Raw genomic sequence first — 21,405 nt, 5'->3', positions numbered from 1 at the left:
TGTAAAGAGATGCCATGGTGGCCACGGTGAAATTTAGAAGTAGCCCAAAACCTGCAACCCGCGTCCAATACATTTTCACCCGCATCAGTTTTCAAAGTTGCCCAATTTTGGGAAAACTGCAGACATGGCAACCCTGCTCACTCAGCCTGTTCTTTCAGGCTTCCTGGTAGTTTGAGATGAGAGAAAATGTACATTTTCTTCAATTCTGAGCATTTTAATAGCATGAAAATATTGTGGGTGATGTTTTGGTCATTCAAATGCTATTTTGACGAGGGAAATACGGTGAGTGTGCAGGACCTCGAAAGATTATTTAAGCATCCTTCTCATTTCCCAAATCGACTTCTCCGTCTGATTAGTTCTGTCTAATCAAAATGGCGATCCTCATGTAGGGGACGAATGCTGTTTACTCATTACATTTTGACCATTAATACCTGACATACATATCAAATAATCTCTGAATCAGCCATGTTATCAAGTATAGCTCTTAAAGTATGGCTCTTAAGAAGTGCTCTTAAATCAACATCTGTCGTTCTGCGAGAACGTGTTTTATCCAGGCTGAAAGGAACCTGTGCGTCTCTCACGTTGAAATATGGGATATCAACCTCTGTCATCACAGGGCCTTCACACAGCAACAATGAGACTGTATTGACAGGTATATATATATATATATACCCGAATTAAACGTCTTGTCGATGTGCGCGCCTGTTCATTTTCTGCACTTGCTCACATGCATATCAACTAGCTAGATGCACATGCCCAGCAAGAATCAATTAACCGTTACTGAAAAAGACGGAATAGGTAGATTTTGCGTGAAAACCCACTTATCATCATCATCATAACACCTCGTAAAAATGTTATTTTTTCAATAGTCAAGTAACGAGTACTTCCTTGGGTAGGCCAGGAGAGGGCACTGCAGCAATTATCTAGGATATCTAGTGTACAGATAGCTAATCACAACAACAACAACAACATTTATAGACAGGTACACAAGAGTTATTCTCTTTGTGTACACAGTGACACGGGCTTTGTATAGGGACATCAAGCACTACTCCATTGTCCTTATCATCCTGTGTATACTAACTAGGCTAAATATATGGTTTCATAAAAATAGATTACATAAAAATAGATCATTATTGTATACTAATGTAGTGATAACTTTAGCTAGTAGCTACCTGTCTAAACAGCTGAAATGAAAGGAATAATTTGTAACCAGACTGGTGCGAAGCTAATGCCATTTTAACCCAGACATATGACTAATCCATTTCTCATCATGTAATCAGTCAGTCTGCTAGTAAGTGGTTTTTATGAAGAGGATGTGGGAACCAGAGTTATTTTCCCCACAGGCCCCCTGCAATGTGTGCAGCAGCTTTTCTCACTCCACCACTCTTGATCATGTATACAGAACATGACACTCCACTCTTGTTTCTATGATCTCTGCACGACAGTTCACAAAATGTAGGCCTACATCAAAACAAGTACTACTACAGTAAGACATCCTAACTGCAAACCATGTTGCTGCTGAACATGCTTTCTCATGCAGGCACATACACCGAATGTGCAAAACATTAAGAACATCGTCCTAATATTGAGCTGCACTACCCCCGCCCCTTTTGCCCTCAGAATAGCCTCAATTGGTTTGGGGGCATAGACTGTGTCGAAAAGCGTTCCACAGGAATGCTGGCCCATGTTGAGTCCAATGCTTCCCACAGTTGTGTCAAGTTGTCTGGATGTTCTAGGGGTGGTGGACCGTTCTACACACAGAAAACTGTTGAGCATGAAAAACCCAGCAGCATTGCAGTTCTTGACACAAACCGTTGCACCTAGCACATACTACCATACCCCGTTCAAAGGCACTCAAATATTTTGTTTTGCCCATTCACCCTCCGAATAGTACACATACACAGTCCATATCTCAGTCGTTTCAAGGCTTACAAATATTTTTTTTTAACCTGTCTCCTCCCCTTCATCTACACTGATTGAATTGAATTTAACAAGTGATATCAATAAGGGATCGTAGCGTTCACCTTGTCAGTCTATGCCATGGAAAGAGCAGGTGTTCTTAATGTTTTGTGCGCTCAGTGTAGTTGCAGGCATAAATCTGGCACCGTCCTATGGTTCATAGAGCAATGGACTAAGAGTCATTATGTATTGTTTGATCATTTGTTTAATTCTTACCAGGTATTGGGAGTTTCACCATTCAGCCTGTGAGAAACTATACCCGTGCCATAAGAAAGAAGAAGCCAGGTATGGAGTACCTAATACCAACTATACCAACTATTTGACCACTTGGATGTTTGATATTTACTGTCTAAGTTTTTTTCCATCAGTGATGCAAAGTCAGTTGAGTGATCTTGCTCCGACAATGCTGAAAATGGAATATGCCGCTGTTCCACTCGCTCAAACGTATGTACATTTCATTTGTCCAGACTTAAACGAAGTGTATTTTATGTCATGCAGACATGGCTCATGTATGTTCAACTCTCCCATGTCCAAACAACTACAGCAACGAGATGATGCTGTTTAAAATAGTTATTCTATGTCTTTATTTGTACAATATATAGGCATACTCAGCGGTTGTACTATACCTCTACTATACAGTACATCTCTTCTGTTATCATGTGTTTACAGAGCTGATGACCTGGTCAAAAGACTTGACACTGGATCTAGCAAGCCATGTATGTTCTTTTCACCTTGTTACTATATTCTATTCATCTAGTCTTTCTCATTGTGCTCATAAGAATAACTACATAAGAGTAACTACAGTTTGTGTATACCTCTGTTGGTTGCTATAGTTCACATTACGATAAGACCATTTTTCTACACCTATGCTGGATATTGCATTATCAAACCACCATGTTTCGTGTCACCAGAGCGAAAAGTTGAAATTGAAAACAGAGAAGCTGATTGCAAAAGTCTGGAGGGATGAAGCTGACCGCAGCTCTACAGAAGTCAAGGGTAGGTTCCCGTTTTGGACCTAGTGAACAACCGTGCTTTTCCTCTGAGGAATCACTTTATTTCAGCAATCGTTTGTTCACTTCTTAACCCATTTCTTGACCTTCTTAGTGGCCATTTTGACCTCCAAAATCCGAAACTACCAGGAGCACCTGCACAAACATACTAAGGTGGGTATGGTTGAAGGCTAAATGCAAGACTGTGTCATTTTAAGTCCCTATAGTAACCATGACGTGAATGCATATTATTTCCACACGTTTAATTTCCGATCCCCTCCCTGTCTGGTGTGAGGTTTGTCAACAGGATTTCCTGTGTAGTGCGTACACCCACTATGACATTTGACAGAGTAGTAGTGGTGCTGCTGCATGCTGGGAATGTACTGTCACAACGTATACACGTAACATTGTATCCAACATTTTTGCAGACATATTGCAAAATATAACTATCCTTTAGCACAGCTAAAATGTTGAAGCCAAGGTTTGGCAGTCTGTCACTATACTGTATCTCACTTTTAGACCGTTTGGATTTGACAAAATCACTGCTATTTTTAATAAGAAAAGCAACTCCTCTATTATGTAAAATACATGTTCCCAGACTAGGGGTTAGATTCAATCTGTAGTCCTGAAGAGCTGCGTTACAGCACAATAGAAATGTAAAGGCAATGTTCCCGTCTTCGCAGAGACTTTATTGACAGTGAACACTGCATTAGTCAGCTCAATCGGAAATTACCTTTACATTTCAATTGCGCTATAGTGCAGCTCTTCAGCCCCACGGTTTGAATCAAGCCTGAAATATTGTTTTCGCTTTACGCATATTTTTTTCTCTCCATTTGACCTCTGACTGTGTTTTGGCCCCCCATCTTTGTGTCAGGACAAAGCGAACAAACGATGGCCACGTGCTATGACGCCTTTAAACATGTCTGCCAGCAGCTGGGCATCACCTACACTTTCTCCCCGGAGTACTACAGACATGCCACCCGATGCTGGCTGGCCAAGAAGGCCCTGTGCATAAAGGTACACAACAAAACTCCATTCACTTTACTTAGTGCAATTTTCTAGCTTGGTCCCAGAGTAGTTTGTACTGTATGGTTGGCAAGACGGCACAAACAGATCTGGGACCAGACTAGCAATTGTCTTGTTAATCTTTCTGCTGTATGCAGGGTGTTGAACCATGGCTTTTACCAATAGTCTAATGCATGACTTAATGTAAAAGTCAAGGCAAAGTTGAAGACTTTTGTCATTTTGTTGTCATTGTTGTTGGGCTTCTTGATGTAGGTTTATATGACTGTGTCCTTTCTTAGGTATTCAAAGAGGTGCAGAAACAGAAACTGGAGCAAAGGAAGAAAATTAAGCAGACCCCTCCCCCCAAACTGGCAGAACCAGCCAAAACAGCAGCTACAGGAACCCAATAAACTACTACAGTATCCAATGTCTGTCTTACTCGATGCATTCAGTATTGCACTCAATGGGCAAATTAGTTTTGCATGGCACAGTGCCTCAGGTGGGTGGCGTTTGCTCCTTTTTGACTATTCCATTTGTCCTAAGGAGAAATCTCCACCCACCAATGCCACCAGGCCATGTAAAATACATTTTCCCATGTATTTCTATACTGTAATAAGAAACATTAATAACGTATTGTTTGTAGTACACTAAGTCTTCATTCTTCCTGTCCCCAATGCATGTTGATGCATCATCAAACCACATTTGGCCCAATAAATGCAGTGACGCAGATATGTGGTTTTGGTGTGGGCAATATCTATGTGCTCAGCATGTGTGATCTGAGACGATCAAATAAACCCACAATTAATCATTGAATTTAATCAAATAGATTATACAAAACATTTGTTTGCTCTCTTTTTTTGTTTGTTGCGTGTTTCACTTTGATCACTTTGTGTAGTCACTTGTATGGTGAAGTGTAACTACCCCAATTGAAAGAGATAAAACACTACTTGATGCTGATTAAAATACTAATGAAAGATATGAGAAATAAGAACATTACACCCTGTGGTTGAAACTGAAGTGCAAGATTAATCATATGATGACTTCCCTGAACATAGCTTGCAATCGTGTTTACGAGAACTGAAAGAACATCAGATATTGGGTGTTTATCGACCTCATATGTTAAACCAAGGTTACAATCTGTCACCTGTGAATTGACCTTGAAGCCTATAATTCTGAGGAATGGTGAGGTTATTAAACAGCTTCGCTGTTCTACTGTGAATTTTTGTGTTTGCACTACTGTTGAGAGTTGTCTTGAGAAACAGTAGGAGTGTGTAACCAGCGCTTGTTCACAGCTTTAGTATCACAACTTCCTGTTAAAGTGTTTAGACTCAGATCTGGAGAAGCTCAGCTGCAGACAAGATAGGTGAGTGACATGCTCTTTCCTCTGCTCTCAAGTATGTAGAAAAAGCTACAATAGAGTAACTACTTATCAATAAACTACATAAAATGTTCAGGTTTACATCTTTCTGCGAAAAAGTACAAATTGATCATCTACAACATTTGGCATATTTGTACACCAGAGTATACAAAGTATTTGAAGTCGTTTCTCAGAGTCTTAACGTCTTGTCCTTGTACAATTTTGATGATACATAACAGTTATATAACAGTTATTATTAGTCTTTAATGAAATGCCAATACAACAATGTCTCATTTTACATATGCAATTATATTAAAACCTATTGCAATACATGAGAGGGTTGCAGTATATGAAGTAAGATGGTGGTTCAGAGTATGAATGGACCTGTGTATAAACTTGAGTACCAAAAAAAAATAATAACTTGAGTACCAGTGTATGGAACTTTTATGTGAACTTTCCTATATGCAATTATCTCGAAGGAAGGAAAAACACCAATGAACATTTCCCATCCCACAACAGTTTACATACTGATAGTTTTGTTTTATTGCTGTATTGGGGAAATTATCAAACTTCAACCACTGTGCTCACTGTTGAACGTGGTTCATTTTTAGGTGACTGAAGCTGACCCCATTTGATTGACATGTCGAACCCGGTCATCACCCACCAGCCAGGAGCAGGCTCGTATGGGACAAATGTGCAGACTGGCGAGTGGAGCACTGGGCTGTGCTCCTGCTGCAGTGACATCCTAGTCTGTGAGTATCGAGACAAATAATAAGACCTTAAATATCATCACTAAGTAGGCCTACCTGGTTCCATACCATAGGGTTTAATGGTTGTCAAGTGTTTCAAGTAAAAAGTGTTTCCTGTTTTGGGGATTTTACAATAAGGTAAAATGTTGTCATACAGGTGCCTTGGGCTTCATCTGCCCACTAGCATTGAGTTGCTACACAGCTAACAAGTATGGTGAGAACGCATGCCTGGCCTGTGTTCCAGGAGGCATGACAGCCATGAGGACACACATGAGATTGACCTATGGGATTCAGGTATGTTCCCATTAGGAGTCTAAAGAAATTAGGAATGGTGAGGCATTCATGCATTCAGTATGTCATTTTAATGCACACTAGGGAGAAATGCAACTCATTCCTGTCCCAGCCAGTCTAACCCTTTTATTATGAAAGACAGGAAGGGACCATTTCATCAGTACACATATTGACAAATTAGCCTAGTGGTTTTCCCTAGCTTGAGGAACTTGAACTGTCAAATATTTGGTTGATTCATTCTCATCATATTGTCTTACAGGGGACGATATGCAACGATGCGTTGATGACCTGTTGCTGTGGATTCTTTGAGATGTGCAGGATGGCCCGTGAAATTCGCATCAGGAATGGCGAAGTTTGACAGTCAATTGAAGACATTTTCAAGTGGATGTTAAATTAACCTCATGTCACATATTGTTGATACAAATCGTAATTGTTATACTATGTACATTTTAACTTTTGTATTGATTAAATTTGACCCCCTACTCTCAAACAGTACTGCGCAAAGAATTCATAGCACCATGTATGAACCTAAGATGTACAATAAAGTTCAGTTTTTTCTTGTTTCCAATGGCATGTTGTCCTTTTCAAGATCATTTACAGGCTGATGTATCAGGGACGTTCATAACACTGAGGTTTAAATTATCATGAACGGTTACGTCTCAATTTCTGAGGTGAACAAAAACATATCAAATATTTGCACGTTAGCTTACATTCTACCTGATTGGTCCTTTTTCTTCATGACCTGGCAACCAAGTGGAAGCTTACATACGCTTAAACAAGACATAATGGGGATATTTCGCTAGCTAGCTATCCAGCACAATACGACAAATATGTCTTCGAGGACGCTACCCCTGCTTTTTATTAATCTCGGTGGAGAAATGCTCTACATCTTAGATCAACTTCTAAGAGCTCAGAATATTCCAGCTGACAAAGCCAAGAAAGGTAACATTATAGTTAGCTAGTTTAGCTGTCTGGTTGTACCTGATCAACAGGTGAATCACTGACTTTGTCATGTTCACAAACTGTTGTGTTCACAAACTGGTTGCCATTCTTTGGAGTACATTCATTCGTCTCCCTGCCTGTGTTTTAACCTGCAAATTCTTCATTGTACTTGTAGCTGATTGGATAGAGAATGACAGAAGGAGAGGTATGTTGATGTTTCACATGCAATGCATCTCTAGGCCTACATGCTCTGCTTTGAGGCCTTCAAGGAAACCAACAGAGTATTGCATTGGTAGAACAATCTGGATTAAATCTTTGCCCAGAGATAATCATTCCCCCTGCCCCCAAGATTGTAGAGATTTCAGCCATGGGCTTTATTAAAGAGAAATCCGGTTTCTATCTCCCAATCAAATAACTTTGCAAGCTGCTGATGGTTTAAAAGGCTGTTGCTTTCTTCGGTCAATTGGGAATAGGTGGACGTTAAACCTTGCCTATAGAATGCACATCTGCTTGCTTAAAGGTAGACTACTTTGAGGACGGGACTTCTTGATTTTAAAGGTAATCATTACGCCGATTCTATTGCAAAACGTTTTGCAAAAGAAACCGCTTACTCCTAACAGAAAACGCAAACAAAAGTTTCTATGGGTAGGTATAATTTGTGGAACGTTCCAATAGGAATCTGTTCCAAGAACGTCATAACAAGGTTGCCAACAAACAAAGCATACAACGTTGTAGGGAGTGGGCTATTTAATTACGTTTTTCGCAGCTAATTAGCTAGGTGAACTGATCATGCTACTTTGTATGCGTTTGTTTGTTGGCAAACCATGTACTTTCCAAAGTTTTTGGAACAGATTACTGTTGGAACGTTCCACAAATTACACCCACCCAGTTTCTATTGGACAAATTCAGGTAGGTCCCTCACCGTTCCATTCTGTTTGCTCAGTTTGCTTCTGTTTGGTTCTTTAACGGTTTCCGTATTGAATACACCCCAATTGTCATAATCAAAAACAAGGGGGCGACTTCACATCTACAAACATCAACAGTTAAAACCAGGGCTCAGATTCATAATACATCTGAGTAGGAGTGCTGATCCAGGATCCGTTTTGCCTTTTAGATTATAATTAATGGACAGGGTGACCTAATCCTAGATCAGTACTCTTACTCAGAGACACTTGTTGAACATGGACCCAGTTCTATCAAGACTGTGTTATATCATGGGCTCTTTCCAATTTGCACGCCTACGTTAGGAAGAGCCAATAATGACAGTCTTGGCAGATTTGTGAAACAAAAAAATCTAATGTATTTAAGTTGGAAAGACCTCCTAATGTTTATGGTGATGATGCCATCTTGATGAGTCTAACTTTACAGACCGACATTATTCCAGTTCCCTAATTGTGACCTGACCTCAACCTTGTGCCCTCACTCTGCCAGTTATGAATGACATCATCACCACCATGTTCAATAAAACGTTTTTGGAGGAGCTGTTCAAGCTACAGGAGCTGTACTCCAAGAAGACCCTCAGGACCGTGTTTGACCGACTGGCCCATGCCTCCATCATGAGACTCAACCAGGCCAGCATGGACAAGGTATGGATGGAATCGTGTCACCTGGTTCATGTTCAGGACACGCTGTAGCAAAACATTTCAAAAGGTTTTACAATAGAAAACAAAAATAGGTGTTCCTTATTGGACAAGGATGTGTAATCTGTCTGTGTTTCAGTCTGTTTTCTTCCAATTCATCCCTGATTAAAAGGACCCTTTATCGGAAGTGAAAGGCCATCGAGTTGTTATCCCCTTTCTGAGAAAGGGATTTATCTAACAACATCTAACTATCATTCACCTCATTTTGAAGTCAGCTGAGTAGCTGTCATGACGACATTATCATTTTTATCATTACATTCTCAGAATCACTTCCTCTGTACCCAGTGACGCTTTAATTGTCTTACTTCTAGGTACTTGGGGAAATTGCCCGAGTCACTTAAAACCCCATGTAGATCTATATTTTTTTTAAAGCTTTCATCATTTATTGCACCATCATTGCTTGACTATTTTGAAGAGTTCTATCTGTTGTTTATAAAGTTTTATATAGGCTATCAAACAGAATATCTTCAGCATTTTGAAGTATTAATGCTGGTTATAAGCCTAAATGTTGCATAAATCCACCTGCAGAGCATGATCCTAGTTTGTTCAAGTATGCTGAGGGTTCCATCTGGTGTACATTATGAACTGGCAGCAGATATTTTGGAGCATAACAGTAACCCATCATCATCCATATGACTGTTGTTCATGCACACAGCTGTATGACTTGATGACCATGGCCTTCAAGTACCAGGTGCTCCTCTGCCCGCGGGCCAAAGATATCCTCCTTGTGTCCTTCAACCATCAAGGATTTTGTGAAGGACACCCCACGCGTTCTCAGCCAGGTTGACGAGACATACAGAAAGCTCATAGAGGTACAATAAACTTCCCTTCAATTGCTCCAACCTCCGCTGTGTGTTCAGTATGATCTCGTATTCACTGCATGTTTTGTGTTCTTATTTATAGATGTACACACCCTTGTCTAGTGGCGAATTTCAGCTCATCCGGCAAACGCTCCTCATCTTCTTTCAAGACATGCACATAAGGGTGAATTCATGATCTCGCAGAAGTTTGTCTAACTTTTTCAACAGACGATGAGTGTGTTGGGAAGGGGGAGTGTGGCATCTTTTGATGGGTTTCAGAGATTAAATTTTTTAAATGTACCATCACTTTGTGTCAACTGCTAAAATGTTATCATTTGAAAACAGTGCTAAACCAGGAAGCTAAACCAAATTATGAATTGCTGTAATAAGTTGTCTATAGACTGCTTACAAAGTAAGGAAACCAGTATTTCATTTTGTAATTTGGGTGAACTATCCCTTTACAATGTAATATAACCCCATCATAATGACTTATACACAGTGTAATCTCAGTTAACCCTGAACTAAATTCTTGCGTAATTGGTCAGATCCTAACACCTGCGAAATCTTGATTTGTCAAAAGCACCCGAACTAATGCTGCTCGTTATCTCACACATCCCGTTGTATCAGGACAGAACTATGGTATCATTTATGTTTTAGTAGTCTGTCCATGAGAGATTATACAAAGATTATCACTATGTTTTGCTCACCAAATGCAGGTGTCCATCTTCCTCAAAGACAAAGTGCAGAATTCCAACGGACGTTTTGTCCTCCCGATCTCAGGTCCTGTGCCCCATGGAACACACATCCCAGGACGTATCAGGTACCACAGCTATAATTGTCCACACCCAAATGACATGGAATCCAACAAAGCCAAGTTTGTTGCAATAGAGCAAAATCTCAATTTTATTAGATGCATTGAATGTCTGTATCCATTGTTGTTGTTTTTTACTGTGTTTTGTGCTTTTTGGTGGCATCTATTTGCTTTCCTTTCGCAGACGTCGTCGGCTTAATTTAGACCTGCATATCTGCAGCTAATTGCATTACTGAGGGTGTTGAACGAGCAGCTGTCTAAATTTAGAAAAGCTTGCTTTTAGCACAGCTAAAAGGGATTGGGTGCAGCTGTGCTTAAGTTTCTTAAACACAATCAATGAGTTAAGCTCATGTGGCGAATTTTGAGATTGAACAATGTGAAAGTGTAGACAGATGATGTCAGTGTTACGGTTTTCTTCTGGTGAAGGAGAGGCGGACCAAAACGCAGCGTGGTTATTTATAAACATCTTTAATAAAGATGATAACGTGAACAATATACTTATACAAAGAAACGTGAAAAACCGAAAACAGTCCTAACTGGTGAAACAAACACAGACTACTTCACTAACCACAATCCCATAACCTACAAAAAGCCCCTAGACAAAACACACCACATAAATACCCATGTCACACGCTGGCCTGACCAAAATAATAAAGAAAACACAAAATACTAAGGCCAGGGCGTGACAGTACCCCCCACCCCCCCCAAAGATGCGGACTCCCGGCCGCACACCTAAACCTATAGGGGAGGGTCTGGGTGGGCATCTGTCCACTGTGGCGGCTCTCATATTTTGACAAAGGGTCAAAATAGTATTGATATCTGTGTTATTTCATCGTTGATTAGGCTACAGTAAGGACAATTTGTCCAAGTCAGACTAAGCTTCATCTGTAATTAAGCCTTAATTTTAATGGAAACCAGCCTTAAATTCAATGGGAAATGCCCTAAACAGCTAAATCATGCAATTCATGTGTTATGTTAATGATTATGTGCACCTTCACTGTGTATACAGATCAACACAGCTCCAAACCCCCTGGCCAAAGAGGAGCTGAACATGTTGGCCAGGTTAATGGGGGGTATGGAAGTCCAGAAACCAGGAAATGCAGACAGTGGCTTTCGAGTCAACCTCTTTGCCACAGATGAGGAAGAAGAGTAAGTCCTCTTATGTTATGAGCATTGTTTTGTTGCATTTATGCTTCATTGTGGATCAATTTAAATATGGAATTACAACAGTATCGGGCCTCCCAAGTGATGCAGTGGTCTAAGACACTGCATTGCAGTGCTAGCGGCGTCACTACAGATCCGGGTTCGATACCGGGCTGTGTCGCAGCCGGCCACGACCGGGAGACCCATCAGGCTGTGCACAATTGGCCCAGCGTCGTTTGGGGAGGGTTTGACCGTCCGGGTTGTCCTTGTCCCATCGCGCTCTAGCGACTCCTGTGGTGGGCCTGGGCGCACACACGCTGACATGTTTCCTCCGACACATTGGTGCAGCTGGCTTCCAGGTTAAGCGAGCAGTGTGTCAAGAAGCAGTGCGGCTTGGTGAGTTGTTATTTCGGAGGACGCATGGCTCTCGACCTTCGCCTCTCCCGATTCCGTATGGGAGTTGCAGCAATGGGACAAGACTGTAACTACCAATTGGGTGTCATGAAATTAGGGGGGAAGGGGTAAATAAATAAAAACATTCAAAAAGGAATTACAACAGTACTCACAACATGATGAAACGAACTGAACCTGATTTTTGAATTATGATAAGTTAGACTAGTGTTAAAAATCACTGTCATTGTTAAGAATCAGTATCAGTGTTAAAGGTCCAGTGTAGCCATTTTCATCTCAATATCAAATTGTTTCTGGCTTACAATTAAGTACTTTACTGTGAGTGTTTCCAATAAAAATTGTCAAAAAGAAACAAAACTAGCTTCTTAGCAGAGCAAATTCTCAACCTAGAATTGTGCTAGGACTGTCTGGGAGTGGTCTGAGTGGGGAGGGGAAACTGAAAACGAGCTATTATTGGCAGAGAGGTTATGAACTATCTTTCTTATTGGTCTATTAACTAATTTACGCTTGGTGATGTCACCAGGCAATCCAAAACTCTATCCCACCAAAACAGGCTGATATTTTAGCCAGTCTTTTCAAATGGCTCTGCCACTAAAAGGGCATTATTTTAATTTTTACAGTATTACTGTGGAAATGTATACAAATGTATGTGGACGCCCTTCAAATTAGCGGATTCGGCTATTTCAGCCACACCCGTTGCTGACGAGTACAAAAAAAATAGCCATGCAATCTCTATAGACAAACATTGGCAATAGAATGGCCTTACTGAAGAGCTCAGTGACTTTTAAAGTGGCACCATCATAGGATGCCACCTTTCCAACAACTCAGTTCGTCACATTTCTGCCCTGCTAAAGCTGCCCCGGTCAACTGTAAGTGCTGTTATTGTGAAGTGGAAATGTCTAGGAGCAGCAACGATTCTGCCACGAAGTAGTAGGCCACACAATCTCACAGAACAGCACCGCCAAGTGCTAAAGCGCTTAGTGCGTAAAAATTGTTTGTCCTCAATCGCAACACTCAATACTGCTTCAGGAAGCAGTTTGGAGCACAAGAACTGTTCTTCGGGAGCTTCATGAAACGGGTTTCCTTGGCCGAGCAGCCACACACAACCCTAATTTCACCATGCGCGATGCCAAGCGTCAGCTGGAGTGGTTCAAAGCTCGCCGCCATTGGACTCTGAAGCAGTGGAAACGTGTTCCTTCACAATCCTTCACAATCTGGCAGTCTGAAGGACGAATTTGGGTTTGGCGGATGCCAGGAGAATGCTACCTGGCCCAATGCATATTGCCAACTGTAAAGTTTGGTGAAGGGGGAATAATGGTCTGGGGCTGTTTTTCATTCGGGCTAGGCCCCTTAGTTCCAGTGAAGGGAAATCTTAACGCTACAGCATACAATGACATTCTAGACGATTCTGTGCTTCAAACTTTGGCAACAGTTTGGGGAAGGCCCTTTCCTGTTTCAGCGTGACAATGCCCCCGTGCACAAAGCAAGGTCCATACAGAAATGGTTTGTTGTGATCAGTGTGGAAGAACTTGACTGGCCTGCACAGAGTCCTGAAGTCAACCCCATCGAACACCTTTGTGGTGAATTAGAACACCGGCTGCGAGTGCCCGACCTCAGTGACCCACTGCAATGTTCCAACATCTAGTGGAAAGCCTTCCCATAAGACTGTTATAGCAGCAAAGGGGGGACATACTCCATATTATTGCCCATGATTTTGGAAGGAGATGTTAGATGAGCAGGTGGCCATGTTCGTTAGGTCACGTAGTGTATAAAACACAGGGGGGAAAAAATCACGTTTTTCACTGCACTGGGCCTTTAACAATAATGTTGATTTGTCTTCCTCTCAGGGAGGCCTTGATATCGAGACCAGACGAGTTTTCATATGACGTCATAAAATCCAAGCGACTAAGGTAAAGTTAATTCTAACCTGTATTCTTTCAGTCACAGAGGCTAGATAAATATTCAACCATATAACATGCCTTTATGTAACTTGAAGGGATGATATGGAAGCATTTCATAGATTGAGACTGTCCTACTGTACATGCTGTGGTGTAACTGTCAAAATGGTCCCCCATGAAAACCTGTCACAGGAGACTTACTCCCTCCGTGCAGTCATCTCTTAGCACTTACGACCAACCCATGATCAGACCTGCTGCCCAGTTTGAATAGCTTCTGTAATTGACAGGCTAAGGATTGTAAGTTATCTGACATGCACTAGGATCATGATGGGCCAGTCGAACAAGATGTACCCTAATCGAACATAAGCCCCTCCCCAAACGAGACCTTTCAGATCTGCCATTGGTGGCTTGCCTTCTCTTTCAGAAACATCAAGCCAATGGAGAGCTGGTCAAGATCATGGGGGACTTCACGGAGGAGGCTGGCGAACCGTGCCTGTTGAGTGCCAGCAGTAAAGGGGATGACCTTCTGGCCATGATGGATGGGTTGTGATAGTTACCATGGTGACCAGAATCCGAGGGCAGGGCTCAAGGCTGAGTTGGTTAGGAACGGTGTGTTCTACTGTAGGACAGTGTCTTGTCTGCTCTGCTGTGCTGTGCCGTCTGTCTCACTCTGCAAATATGGCAGCTGTCCAACAAAAGCACACACAACACAAACCTCATCTTTGTTTGTCTGTCGAGCTTTTCGATGCTGATGTGACGTGAGCAGGTCACTTAATTTGTTCAGCAAGGACCAACTGTAAACTGTCTGCAAGACTGTGCATTTTGCAAAAGAGAGAGTGGGGAAACTTCATAAGCTTGAATATACACTCGGTGGCCAGTTTTGTTTTAGGTACACCCATCTTGTACCGGGTTGGACCCCTCAGTAGCCATGAAGTGATGCACCTGTTTAGCAACAATGTTTAGATACGCTCTGGCATTCAAATGTTGATCAACTGGTATCAAGAGACCTAACCTGTGCCAACTTGTGCCAGGAAAATATTACCAACACCATTACACCACCGCCACCACCCTGCACCGTTGACACCAGGCAGGATGGGGCCATGGACTCATGCTGCTTATGCCAAATCCTGACTCTGCCATCAGTATGACGCAACAGGAAACACAATTCGTCGGACCAGCCAACGTTTTTCCAACTCCTCGGTTGTCCAGTGTTGGTGATCGCGTGCCCACTGGGGCCGCCGATTATTTTTGTTTTCAGCTTATAGGAGTGGAACCCGGTGTTGTCTGCTGCAATCCCTGACAAGGATCGACATGTTGTGCACAGAGATGTCGTTCGGCGTTCAGAGATGCCCTTCGCCACGTAACTGTTGTACTGCTCTGTTATATGTCTGTTTGTGGCCCACCTGTTACCTTGAACAATTCTTGCCATTCTCCTTTGACCCCTCTCATCAGCGAGCTGTTTTTCACCCGCAGGACTGCTGTTTTTACTTTGTTGCACCATTCTTGGTAAACCCTAGACACTGTCGCGCATGAAAAGCCCAGGAGGGCGGGCGTTTCTGAGATCCTGGATATGGCACACCTGGCACCAATGATCATACCACGCTCAAAGTCGCTTAGGTCTCCTGTTTTGCCCATTTTAACGTTCAATCGAACAATGATGCCTGTCTGTCTGCTTTATATAGCAGGCCATCAGACTCACTGTCTGAAAGAGCGATCCATTTATTGTGAACTGGGTGGTGTACCTAATAAACTGGCCGATGTGTATTTTGTGCTTTTATGGTGGTAATCTCAAGTTGTTGTTTTTTAAGTTATAGATAGTAGAGAACTGTTGTATTTGGTCACACTGAAACATCAAATGGAGTCGTTGGGACATATTTGTTCCAATTCAATCAATGGTTTTGGCTCTGCTGATCCTGCTTCAATCAATGGTTTTGGCTCTGCTGATCCTGCTTCAATCAATGGTTTTGGCTCTGCTAATCCTGCTTCAATCAATGGTTTTGGCTCTGCTGATCCTGCTTCAATCAATGTATTTAAAGTTGACGTTCCGTGGATGTCACGTTAAACAATATTTCTTGTTACTTTTCCTCCCAGATAAATGGCAACTTTCTCTTTGGGGTGCAGGTAACCTAGTGGTTAGAGTGTTGGGCCAGTAACCGAAAGGTTGCTAGATCGCATCCCAGAGCTGATGAGCTGAACAAGGCAGTTAACCCACTGTTCATAGGCAGTCATTGTAAATAAGAATTTGTTCTTAACTGACTTGCTAGTTAAATAAAAAATACATTTAATTTATTATCACCTCATGATGTTAATATAATGCTATTTTCTCTATAACATATCTGCTGTAATACAGTATTTACAATTTTGCTAATCTGATTTACTCTGTCTGACTGAGTAATTAAATAATGAACCTAAACTAGAGGGTGTCAAACTCAATTCCTGGAGCGCCTTGTATCTGCGGGTTTTCACTCCTCTCATCTAGTTCTCTAGGCCTTAATTTGACACACATTGAAAGAAAATGACAAAAAACAGCAAACACACGACCTTCCAGGTATTTAGTTTGACAGTCCTGAGACTGGTAGAACTGAAAGAAACCCAAGTGCACTTGTCATTGTAATTCAAAACCATGGATCCCAAAACATATTTTGAGAAAGTTCTACTGTACCTATATTTTTCTTTTTGTATGGGATAAATATATACAGTATGTTTAGGGTGACCTTTAGTGTCTTCAAATAACGGAAGACAAATAATTTGTAAATATATTGTATGTGAATTATTACAATATGTCACCATCAAATGGGATGCTATAGGTTAATGGAGTAAGTGTGACACAACACTAATGTAACCACAATGTATCGAAGCAGCTGATTCTTTAATGCAGTATGACAGATGGACCAAGATGTATATTTATGGAATTATTTACTTATTTATCATGAGGTGTACTTTTGTATTTTTTTTTCAGGTGAAATATTAAATATAAAATTTAAAAAATATATATACAGTTGAATTCAGAAGTTTACATACACTTAGTTTGGAGTCATTAAGACTTGTTTGTCAACCACTCCACAAATTTCTTGTTAACAAACTATAGTTTTGGCAAGTTGGTTAGGACATCTACTTTGTGCATGACACAAGTAATTTTTCCAACAATTGTTTACAGACAGATTATTTCACTTATAATTCACTGTATCACAAGTCCAGTGGGTCAGAAGTTTACATACACTAAGTTGACTGTGCCTTTAAACAGCTTGGAAAATTCCAGAAAATGATGTCAGGCTTTAGAAGATTCTGATAGGCTAATTGACATAATTTGAGTCAATTGGAGGTGTACCTGTGGATGTATTTCAAGGCCTACCTTCAAACTCAGTGCCTCATTGCTTGACATCATGAGAAACTCAAAAGAAATCAGCCAAGACCTCAGAAAAAAATTTGTAGACATCCCCAAGTCTGGTTCTTCCTTGGGAGCAATTTTGAAACACCTGAAGGTACCACGTTCTTCTGTACAAACAATAGTACGCAAGTATAAACACCATGGGACCACGCAGCCGTCATATCGCTCAGGAAGGAGGCGTGTTCTGTCTCCTAGAGATGAACGTACTTTGGTGCAAAAAGTGCAAATCAATCCCAGAACAACAGCAAAGGACCTTGTGAAGATGCTGGAGGAAACTGGTACAAACGTATCTATATCCATAGTAAAACGCGTCCTATATCGACATAACCTGAAAGGCCGCTCATCAAGGAAGAAGCCACTGCTCCAAACCCTCCATAAAAAAGCCAGACTACGGTTTGCAATTGCACATGGGTACAAAGATTGTACTTTTTGGAGAAATGTCCTCTGGTCTGATGAAAAAAAAATAGAACTGTTTGGCCATAATGACCATCGTTATGTTTGAAGGAGAAAGGGGGAAGCTTGCAAGCCGAAGAACACCATCCCATGGGGGAGGCAGCATCATGTTGTGTGCGTGCTTTGCTGCAGGAGGGACTGGTGCACTTCACAAAATAGATGGCATCATGAGGGAGGGAAATTATGTGGATCGATTGAAGCAACATCTCCAGACATCAGTCTGGAAGTTAAAGCTTGGTGGCAAATGGGTCTTCCAAATGGACAAGACCCCAAGCATACTTCCAAAGTTGTGGCAAAATGGCTTAAGGACAACAAAGTCAAGGTGTTGGAGTGGCCATCACAAAGCCCTGACCTCAATCCTATAAACATTTTTTGGGCAGAACTGAAAAAGCGTGTGCAAGCAAGGAGGCCTACAAACCTGACTCAGTTACACCAGCTCTGTCAGGAGGAATGGGCCAAAATTCACTCAACTTATTGTGGGAAGATCGTGGAAAGCTACCTGAAACATGTGAACCAAGTTAAACCATTTAAAAGCAATGCTACCAAATACTAATTGAGTGTATGTAAACTTCTGACCCCCTGGGAATGTGATGATATAAAAGCTTAAATAAATAATTCTCTCTACTAATATTCTGACATTTCACATTCTTAAAATAAAGTGGTGATCCTAACCTAAGACAGGGCATTTTTACTATGAAAAACTGAGTTTAAATGTATTTGTCTAAGGTGTATGTAATCTTCCGACTTCAACTGTATGTTATTAAAATATATATATGAGAGAGAAATTTCATAATAAATAGATTGAAAAGTAAATAAATATGAAACTCTCATTAGCTTTGTTTAATTTATGTACTGTGTTCATTTATATTTAAAGGGGCAATCGGCAGTTGATACATCCTGTGTTGGACTTATACACTCATTATATTTACCCATTGATTCTACATTTCTCCTGGCCCAATCCTGAGCTTTTTACCAAAGCAGGTGAGGTGCCTACTTTGTTATTGTTTCAATTGTGGATTGGCCCTTTTATGTGCCTTTGATGATGCAATAGAGTGCTTCTCTACAGCTGATTGGGTACTAATGGGGCTCCCGAGTAGCACAGTGGTGTAAAGCACTGCATCTCAGTGCTAGAGGCGTCACTACAGACACCCTGGCTCAAATCCAGGCTGTATCATAACCGGCCGCTATTGGCGACGCACAATTGGCCCAGGGTCGTCCGTGTTTGGCCGTCATTGTAAATAAGAATTAGTTAAATAAAGGTTACATTTGTTGATGTTGTAGTAGAGGAGTCCTGTCGCTAGAGGGAGCTGTTGCTTTATAACTTTTTGCATTTAGTCATGTCTATACTGCTTGACGAGCAGTATGCGAGTGCAGAAAGTCTTTTTTTTTCAGGAGTTTTCGTTACCTTCAGAGTACAAACAGTTTGCCTTGGGGCAAAATCATGATTCAGCACATTCATTCAATCCCTCCATGTAATTTTCAAGGCAAGAGAGAGGATAATATTGCTCCTCATTTCTTGTCATCTAGTTTATTCTCGCCCACAATGTGACCTCCTTGCCCACACACTGCTGATACATTTAGTTTTTAATTTGTTTTGAATCGAGCAATACTGAAAAAGTTGTTCTCGTTACAGGGGTGACAAGTCTACTCCCACTCCCTGGTTTGTTACTTTATCACTCATTACCTTTGCATAAAGACACCCACATTGCCCATCTAAAGTCAGTCAACTCATAATACTGGCACCCAGAAACAAATCTGTCACGAAAGACTGTAGTCAACTCGTATCTATAAAAACATCACAGGATTATATGGAACATGGGATTAGCCATCATAACATATAAATCTAATATTGTCCAAAACAAACACTGTCCAAATCTCACCCATCCCAAATTTGGCCTCAACTCCCTCCTTGTCTGCACCTACAATTAATATTGCAATAGAAACAGCACAATGCTTTACCTGCATGGGTTTGGGTTATTTGAGTGCCTCCACAAACCAAGTCAAAGAGAAACGGATAGTCTGGGCATGTCTCTGAAGAACCCTCTCCCTCAGTCAACTACTCACCCACACATTCTCTCTTTCAATCACTCACTCACACACACACACACACACACACATACATACAGAGAGAGCGACACAAGATCAGTGCATACCATGCAGTCAAAACATGCTGAGACATGGCTGTGCTGAATGGACCTGAGGGTGGGGGATTCAGGTGAGGCCTTCCTAACAGTCTGCTGGGGAGAGAGAGAGAGAGACGTCAGACCAGCGCCTTACCCAAGGGCATGGTTTCTTTGGAAAACAAAGTCACTGAAGCACTCCCTCTACTCTGCTACTCATCTCCAGGTTGTTCCTGTGTTCTCAGTCTGATTATTTTCTTAAACAAGGGTTAAATAACAAACAAACCAAGAAAAAGATACATTATATTCCTAAACCAATCATTCATTATGTTTCATGTTTTAATTAAAGCATGTAAAAAGAGAATGTGCAATATCCATGGATGCAAATTGCAGACTCTTACAAGGCTGGGTGACTTCCCACAGAATTCAATAGAACACTAGAAGGACATGGTATGTCCTTCTCTACCTCTAAGCTCACCTAAGGTATGATTCACAGTTTCCTCATCAAAAGCTGTGGGCTGGACACTGTTAACCACACAGGCTGACAAGTGTTTCATGTGGCCAGGGGCATACGCTGTGCTGAGTCAACACAGGAAGACTAGTGCAGCCCAAATCACTTTGTGCCCTTTATATCCCCCTGTACCTACCCACTGGATTGAAACTAGTAGGTGGGGGAGGGATTATTGTTCCAAAAGAGGGATACTAAATTTGGATCAGCATGGGAGGATCTGCTTGTAGAAGGATTCATTTTTTGGGGGCCAAAGGAAATGTTAGCATAACAGGCCAGGGAGGAAAGGGAGCACTTTTCAGACACATGGAACTAATTCTTTTTTCAGAGTGGATCTACACCTATCATTTATGCTTCTAAGATTCCTAATCAATCAAATACATGTACTGTATGTATAATTGTGTAATACTCAAATGATCTCGAACAATATGTACGATACGTACGATAGGCATGGATTACAATGAAGGTGTAGATATGTTTGGGAGTTAAACCAAAAGCATGTTATCCATCTGAGTAGAGATGAGGATAATGAAAGGAGTATAAAGTTATTGTAGCCTATTCCATTCTCAAGGGACATTCCTCTCCCTTGCTAGATCCTTTCTCATGAATGGAGGAATTGTCAGCAATCAAGGATATAAGGTTAGAATTTCACTAAGGCACCAAGATATCACGGCATGTGAATGGAGTGTAATGCTGGGCTTTTTTGTTGCCACTGATTAGTTATGAATGGATACAATATTTGCCTCCTAGCTCACAATTTACTTTTTCATTTGTGTAAAACGAAGTTGTGAAACCATGTGTGCATTTTGAAACTATATCGAATTTGAATTTGACACATAGTTGAACACTGAACCACTGCTCAACGTCATGTCATTCCTAGTAATATTATCAAACACATTTCATCAGACGCTCAATCAATCAGCTGCATCTGCTAGACAACA

The 21,405-nt window shown here is 41.2% G+C and overlaps 1 protein-coding gene and 2 pseudogenes across 1 annotated transcript; all 3 read left to right on the top strand.

The window, feature by feature from the left end:
- The first annotated feature begins 379 nt into the window (after positions 1-379).
- On the top strand, positions 380-4,792 carry LOC115141227 (small ribosomal subunit protein uS15m-like; annotated as a pseudogene).
- Positions 4,793-5,228: 436 nt separating this feature from the next.
- On the top strand, positions 5,229-6,920 carry LOC115141228 (PLAC8-like protein 1). The gene is made up of 4 exons (XM_029679975.2): positions 5,229-5,316; positions 5,922-6,062; positions 6,217-6,353; positions 6,610-6,920. Exons 2-4 carry the CDS (start codon positions 5,951-5,953, stop codon positions 6,706-6,708), a joined length of 348 nt encoding a protein of 115 aa, XP_029535835.1. The 5' UTR covers positions 5,229-5,316; positions 5,922-5,950; the 3' UTR covers positions 6,709-6,920.
- A 260-nt stretch (positions 6,921-7,180) lies between these two features.
- On the top strand, positions 7,181-18,608 carry LOC115142247 (protein OSCP1-like; annotated as a pseudogene).
- Positions 18,609-21,405: the final 2,797 nt, after the last annotated feature.

This window comes from Oncorhynchus nerka, linkage group LG14 (genome assembly GCF_034236695.1).
Source record: "Oncorhynchus nerka isolate Pitt River linkage group LG14, Oner_Uvic_2.0, whole genome shotgun sequence".
Classification (NCBI taxonomy): Eukaryota; Metazoa; Chordata; class Actinopteri; order Salmoniformes; family Salmonidae; genus Oncorhynchus; species Oncorhynchus nerka.
The sequence above is the reverse complement of the archived record's forward strand: the minus strand, read 5'-3'. Positions and strand labels throughout refer to the sequence as shown.

Coding starts and splice junctions, on each gene's coding strand:
- LOC115141228 (XM_029679975.2), top strand. CDS start 5,951: ATGTCGAACCCGGTCATCACCCACCAGCCAGGAGCAGGCTCGTATGGG. Junction 6,063..6,216: donor CTGCAGTGACATCCTAGTCT/GTGAGTATCGAG, acceptor GTTGTCATACAG/GTGCCTTGGGCTTCATCTGC. Junction 6,354..6,609: donor GATTGACCTATGGGATTCAG/GTATGTTCCCAT, acceptor ATTGTCTTACAG/GGGACGATATGCAACGATGC.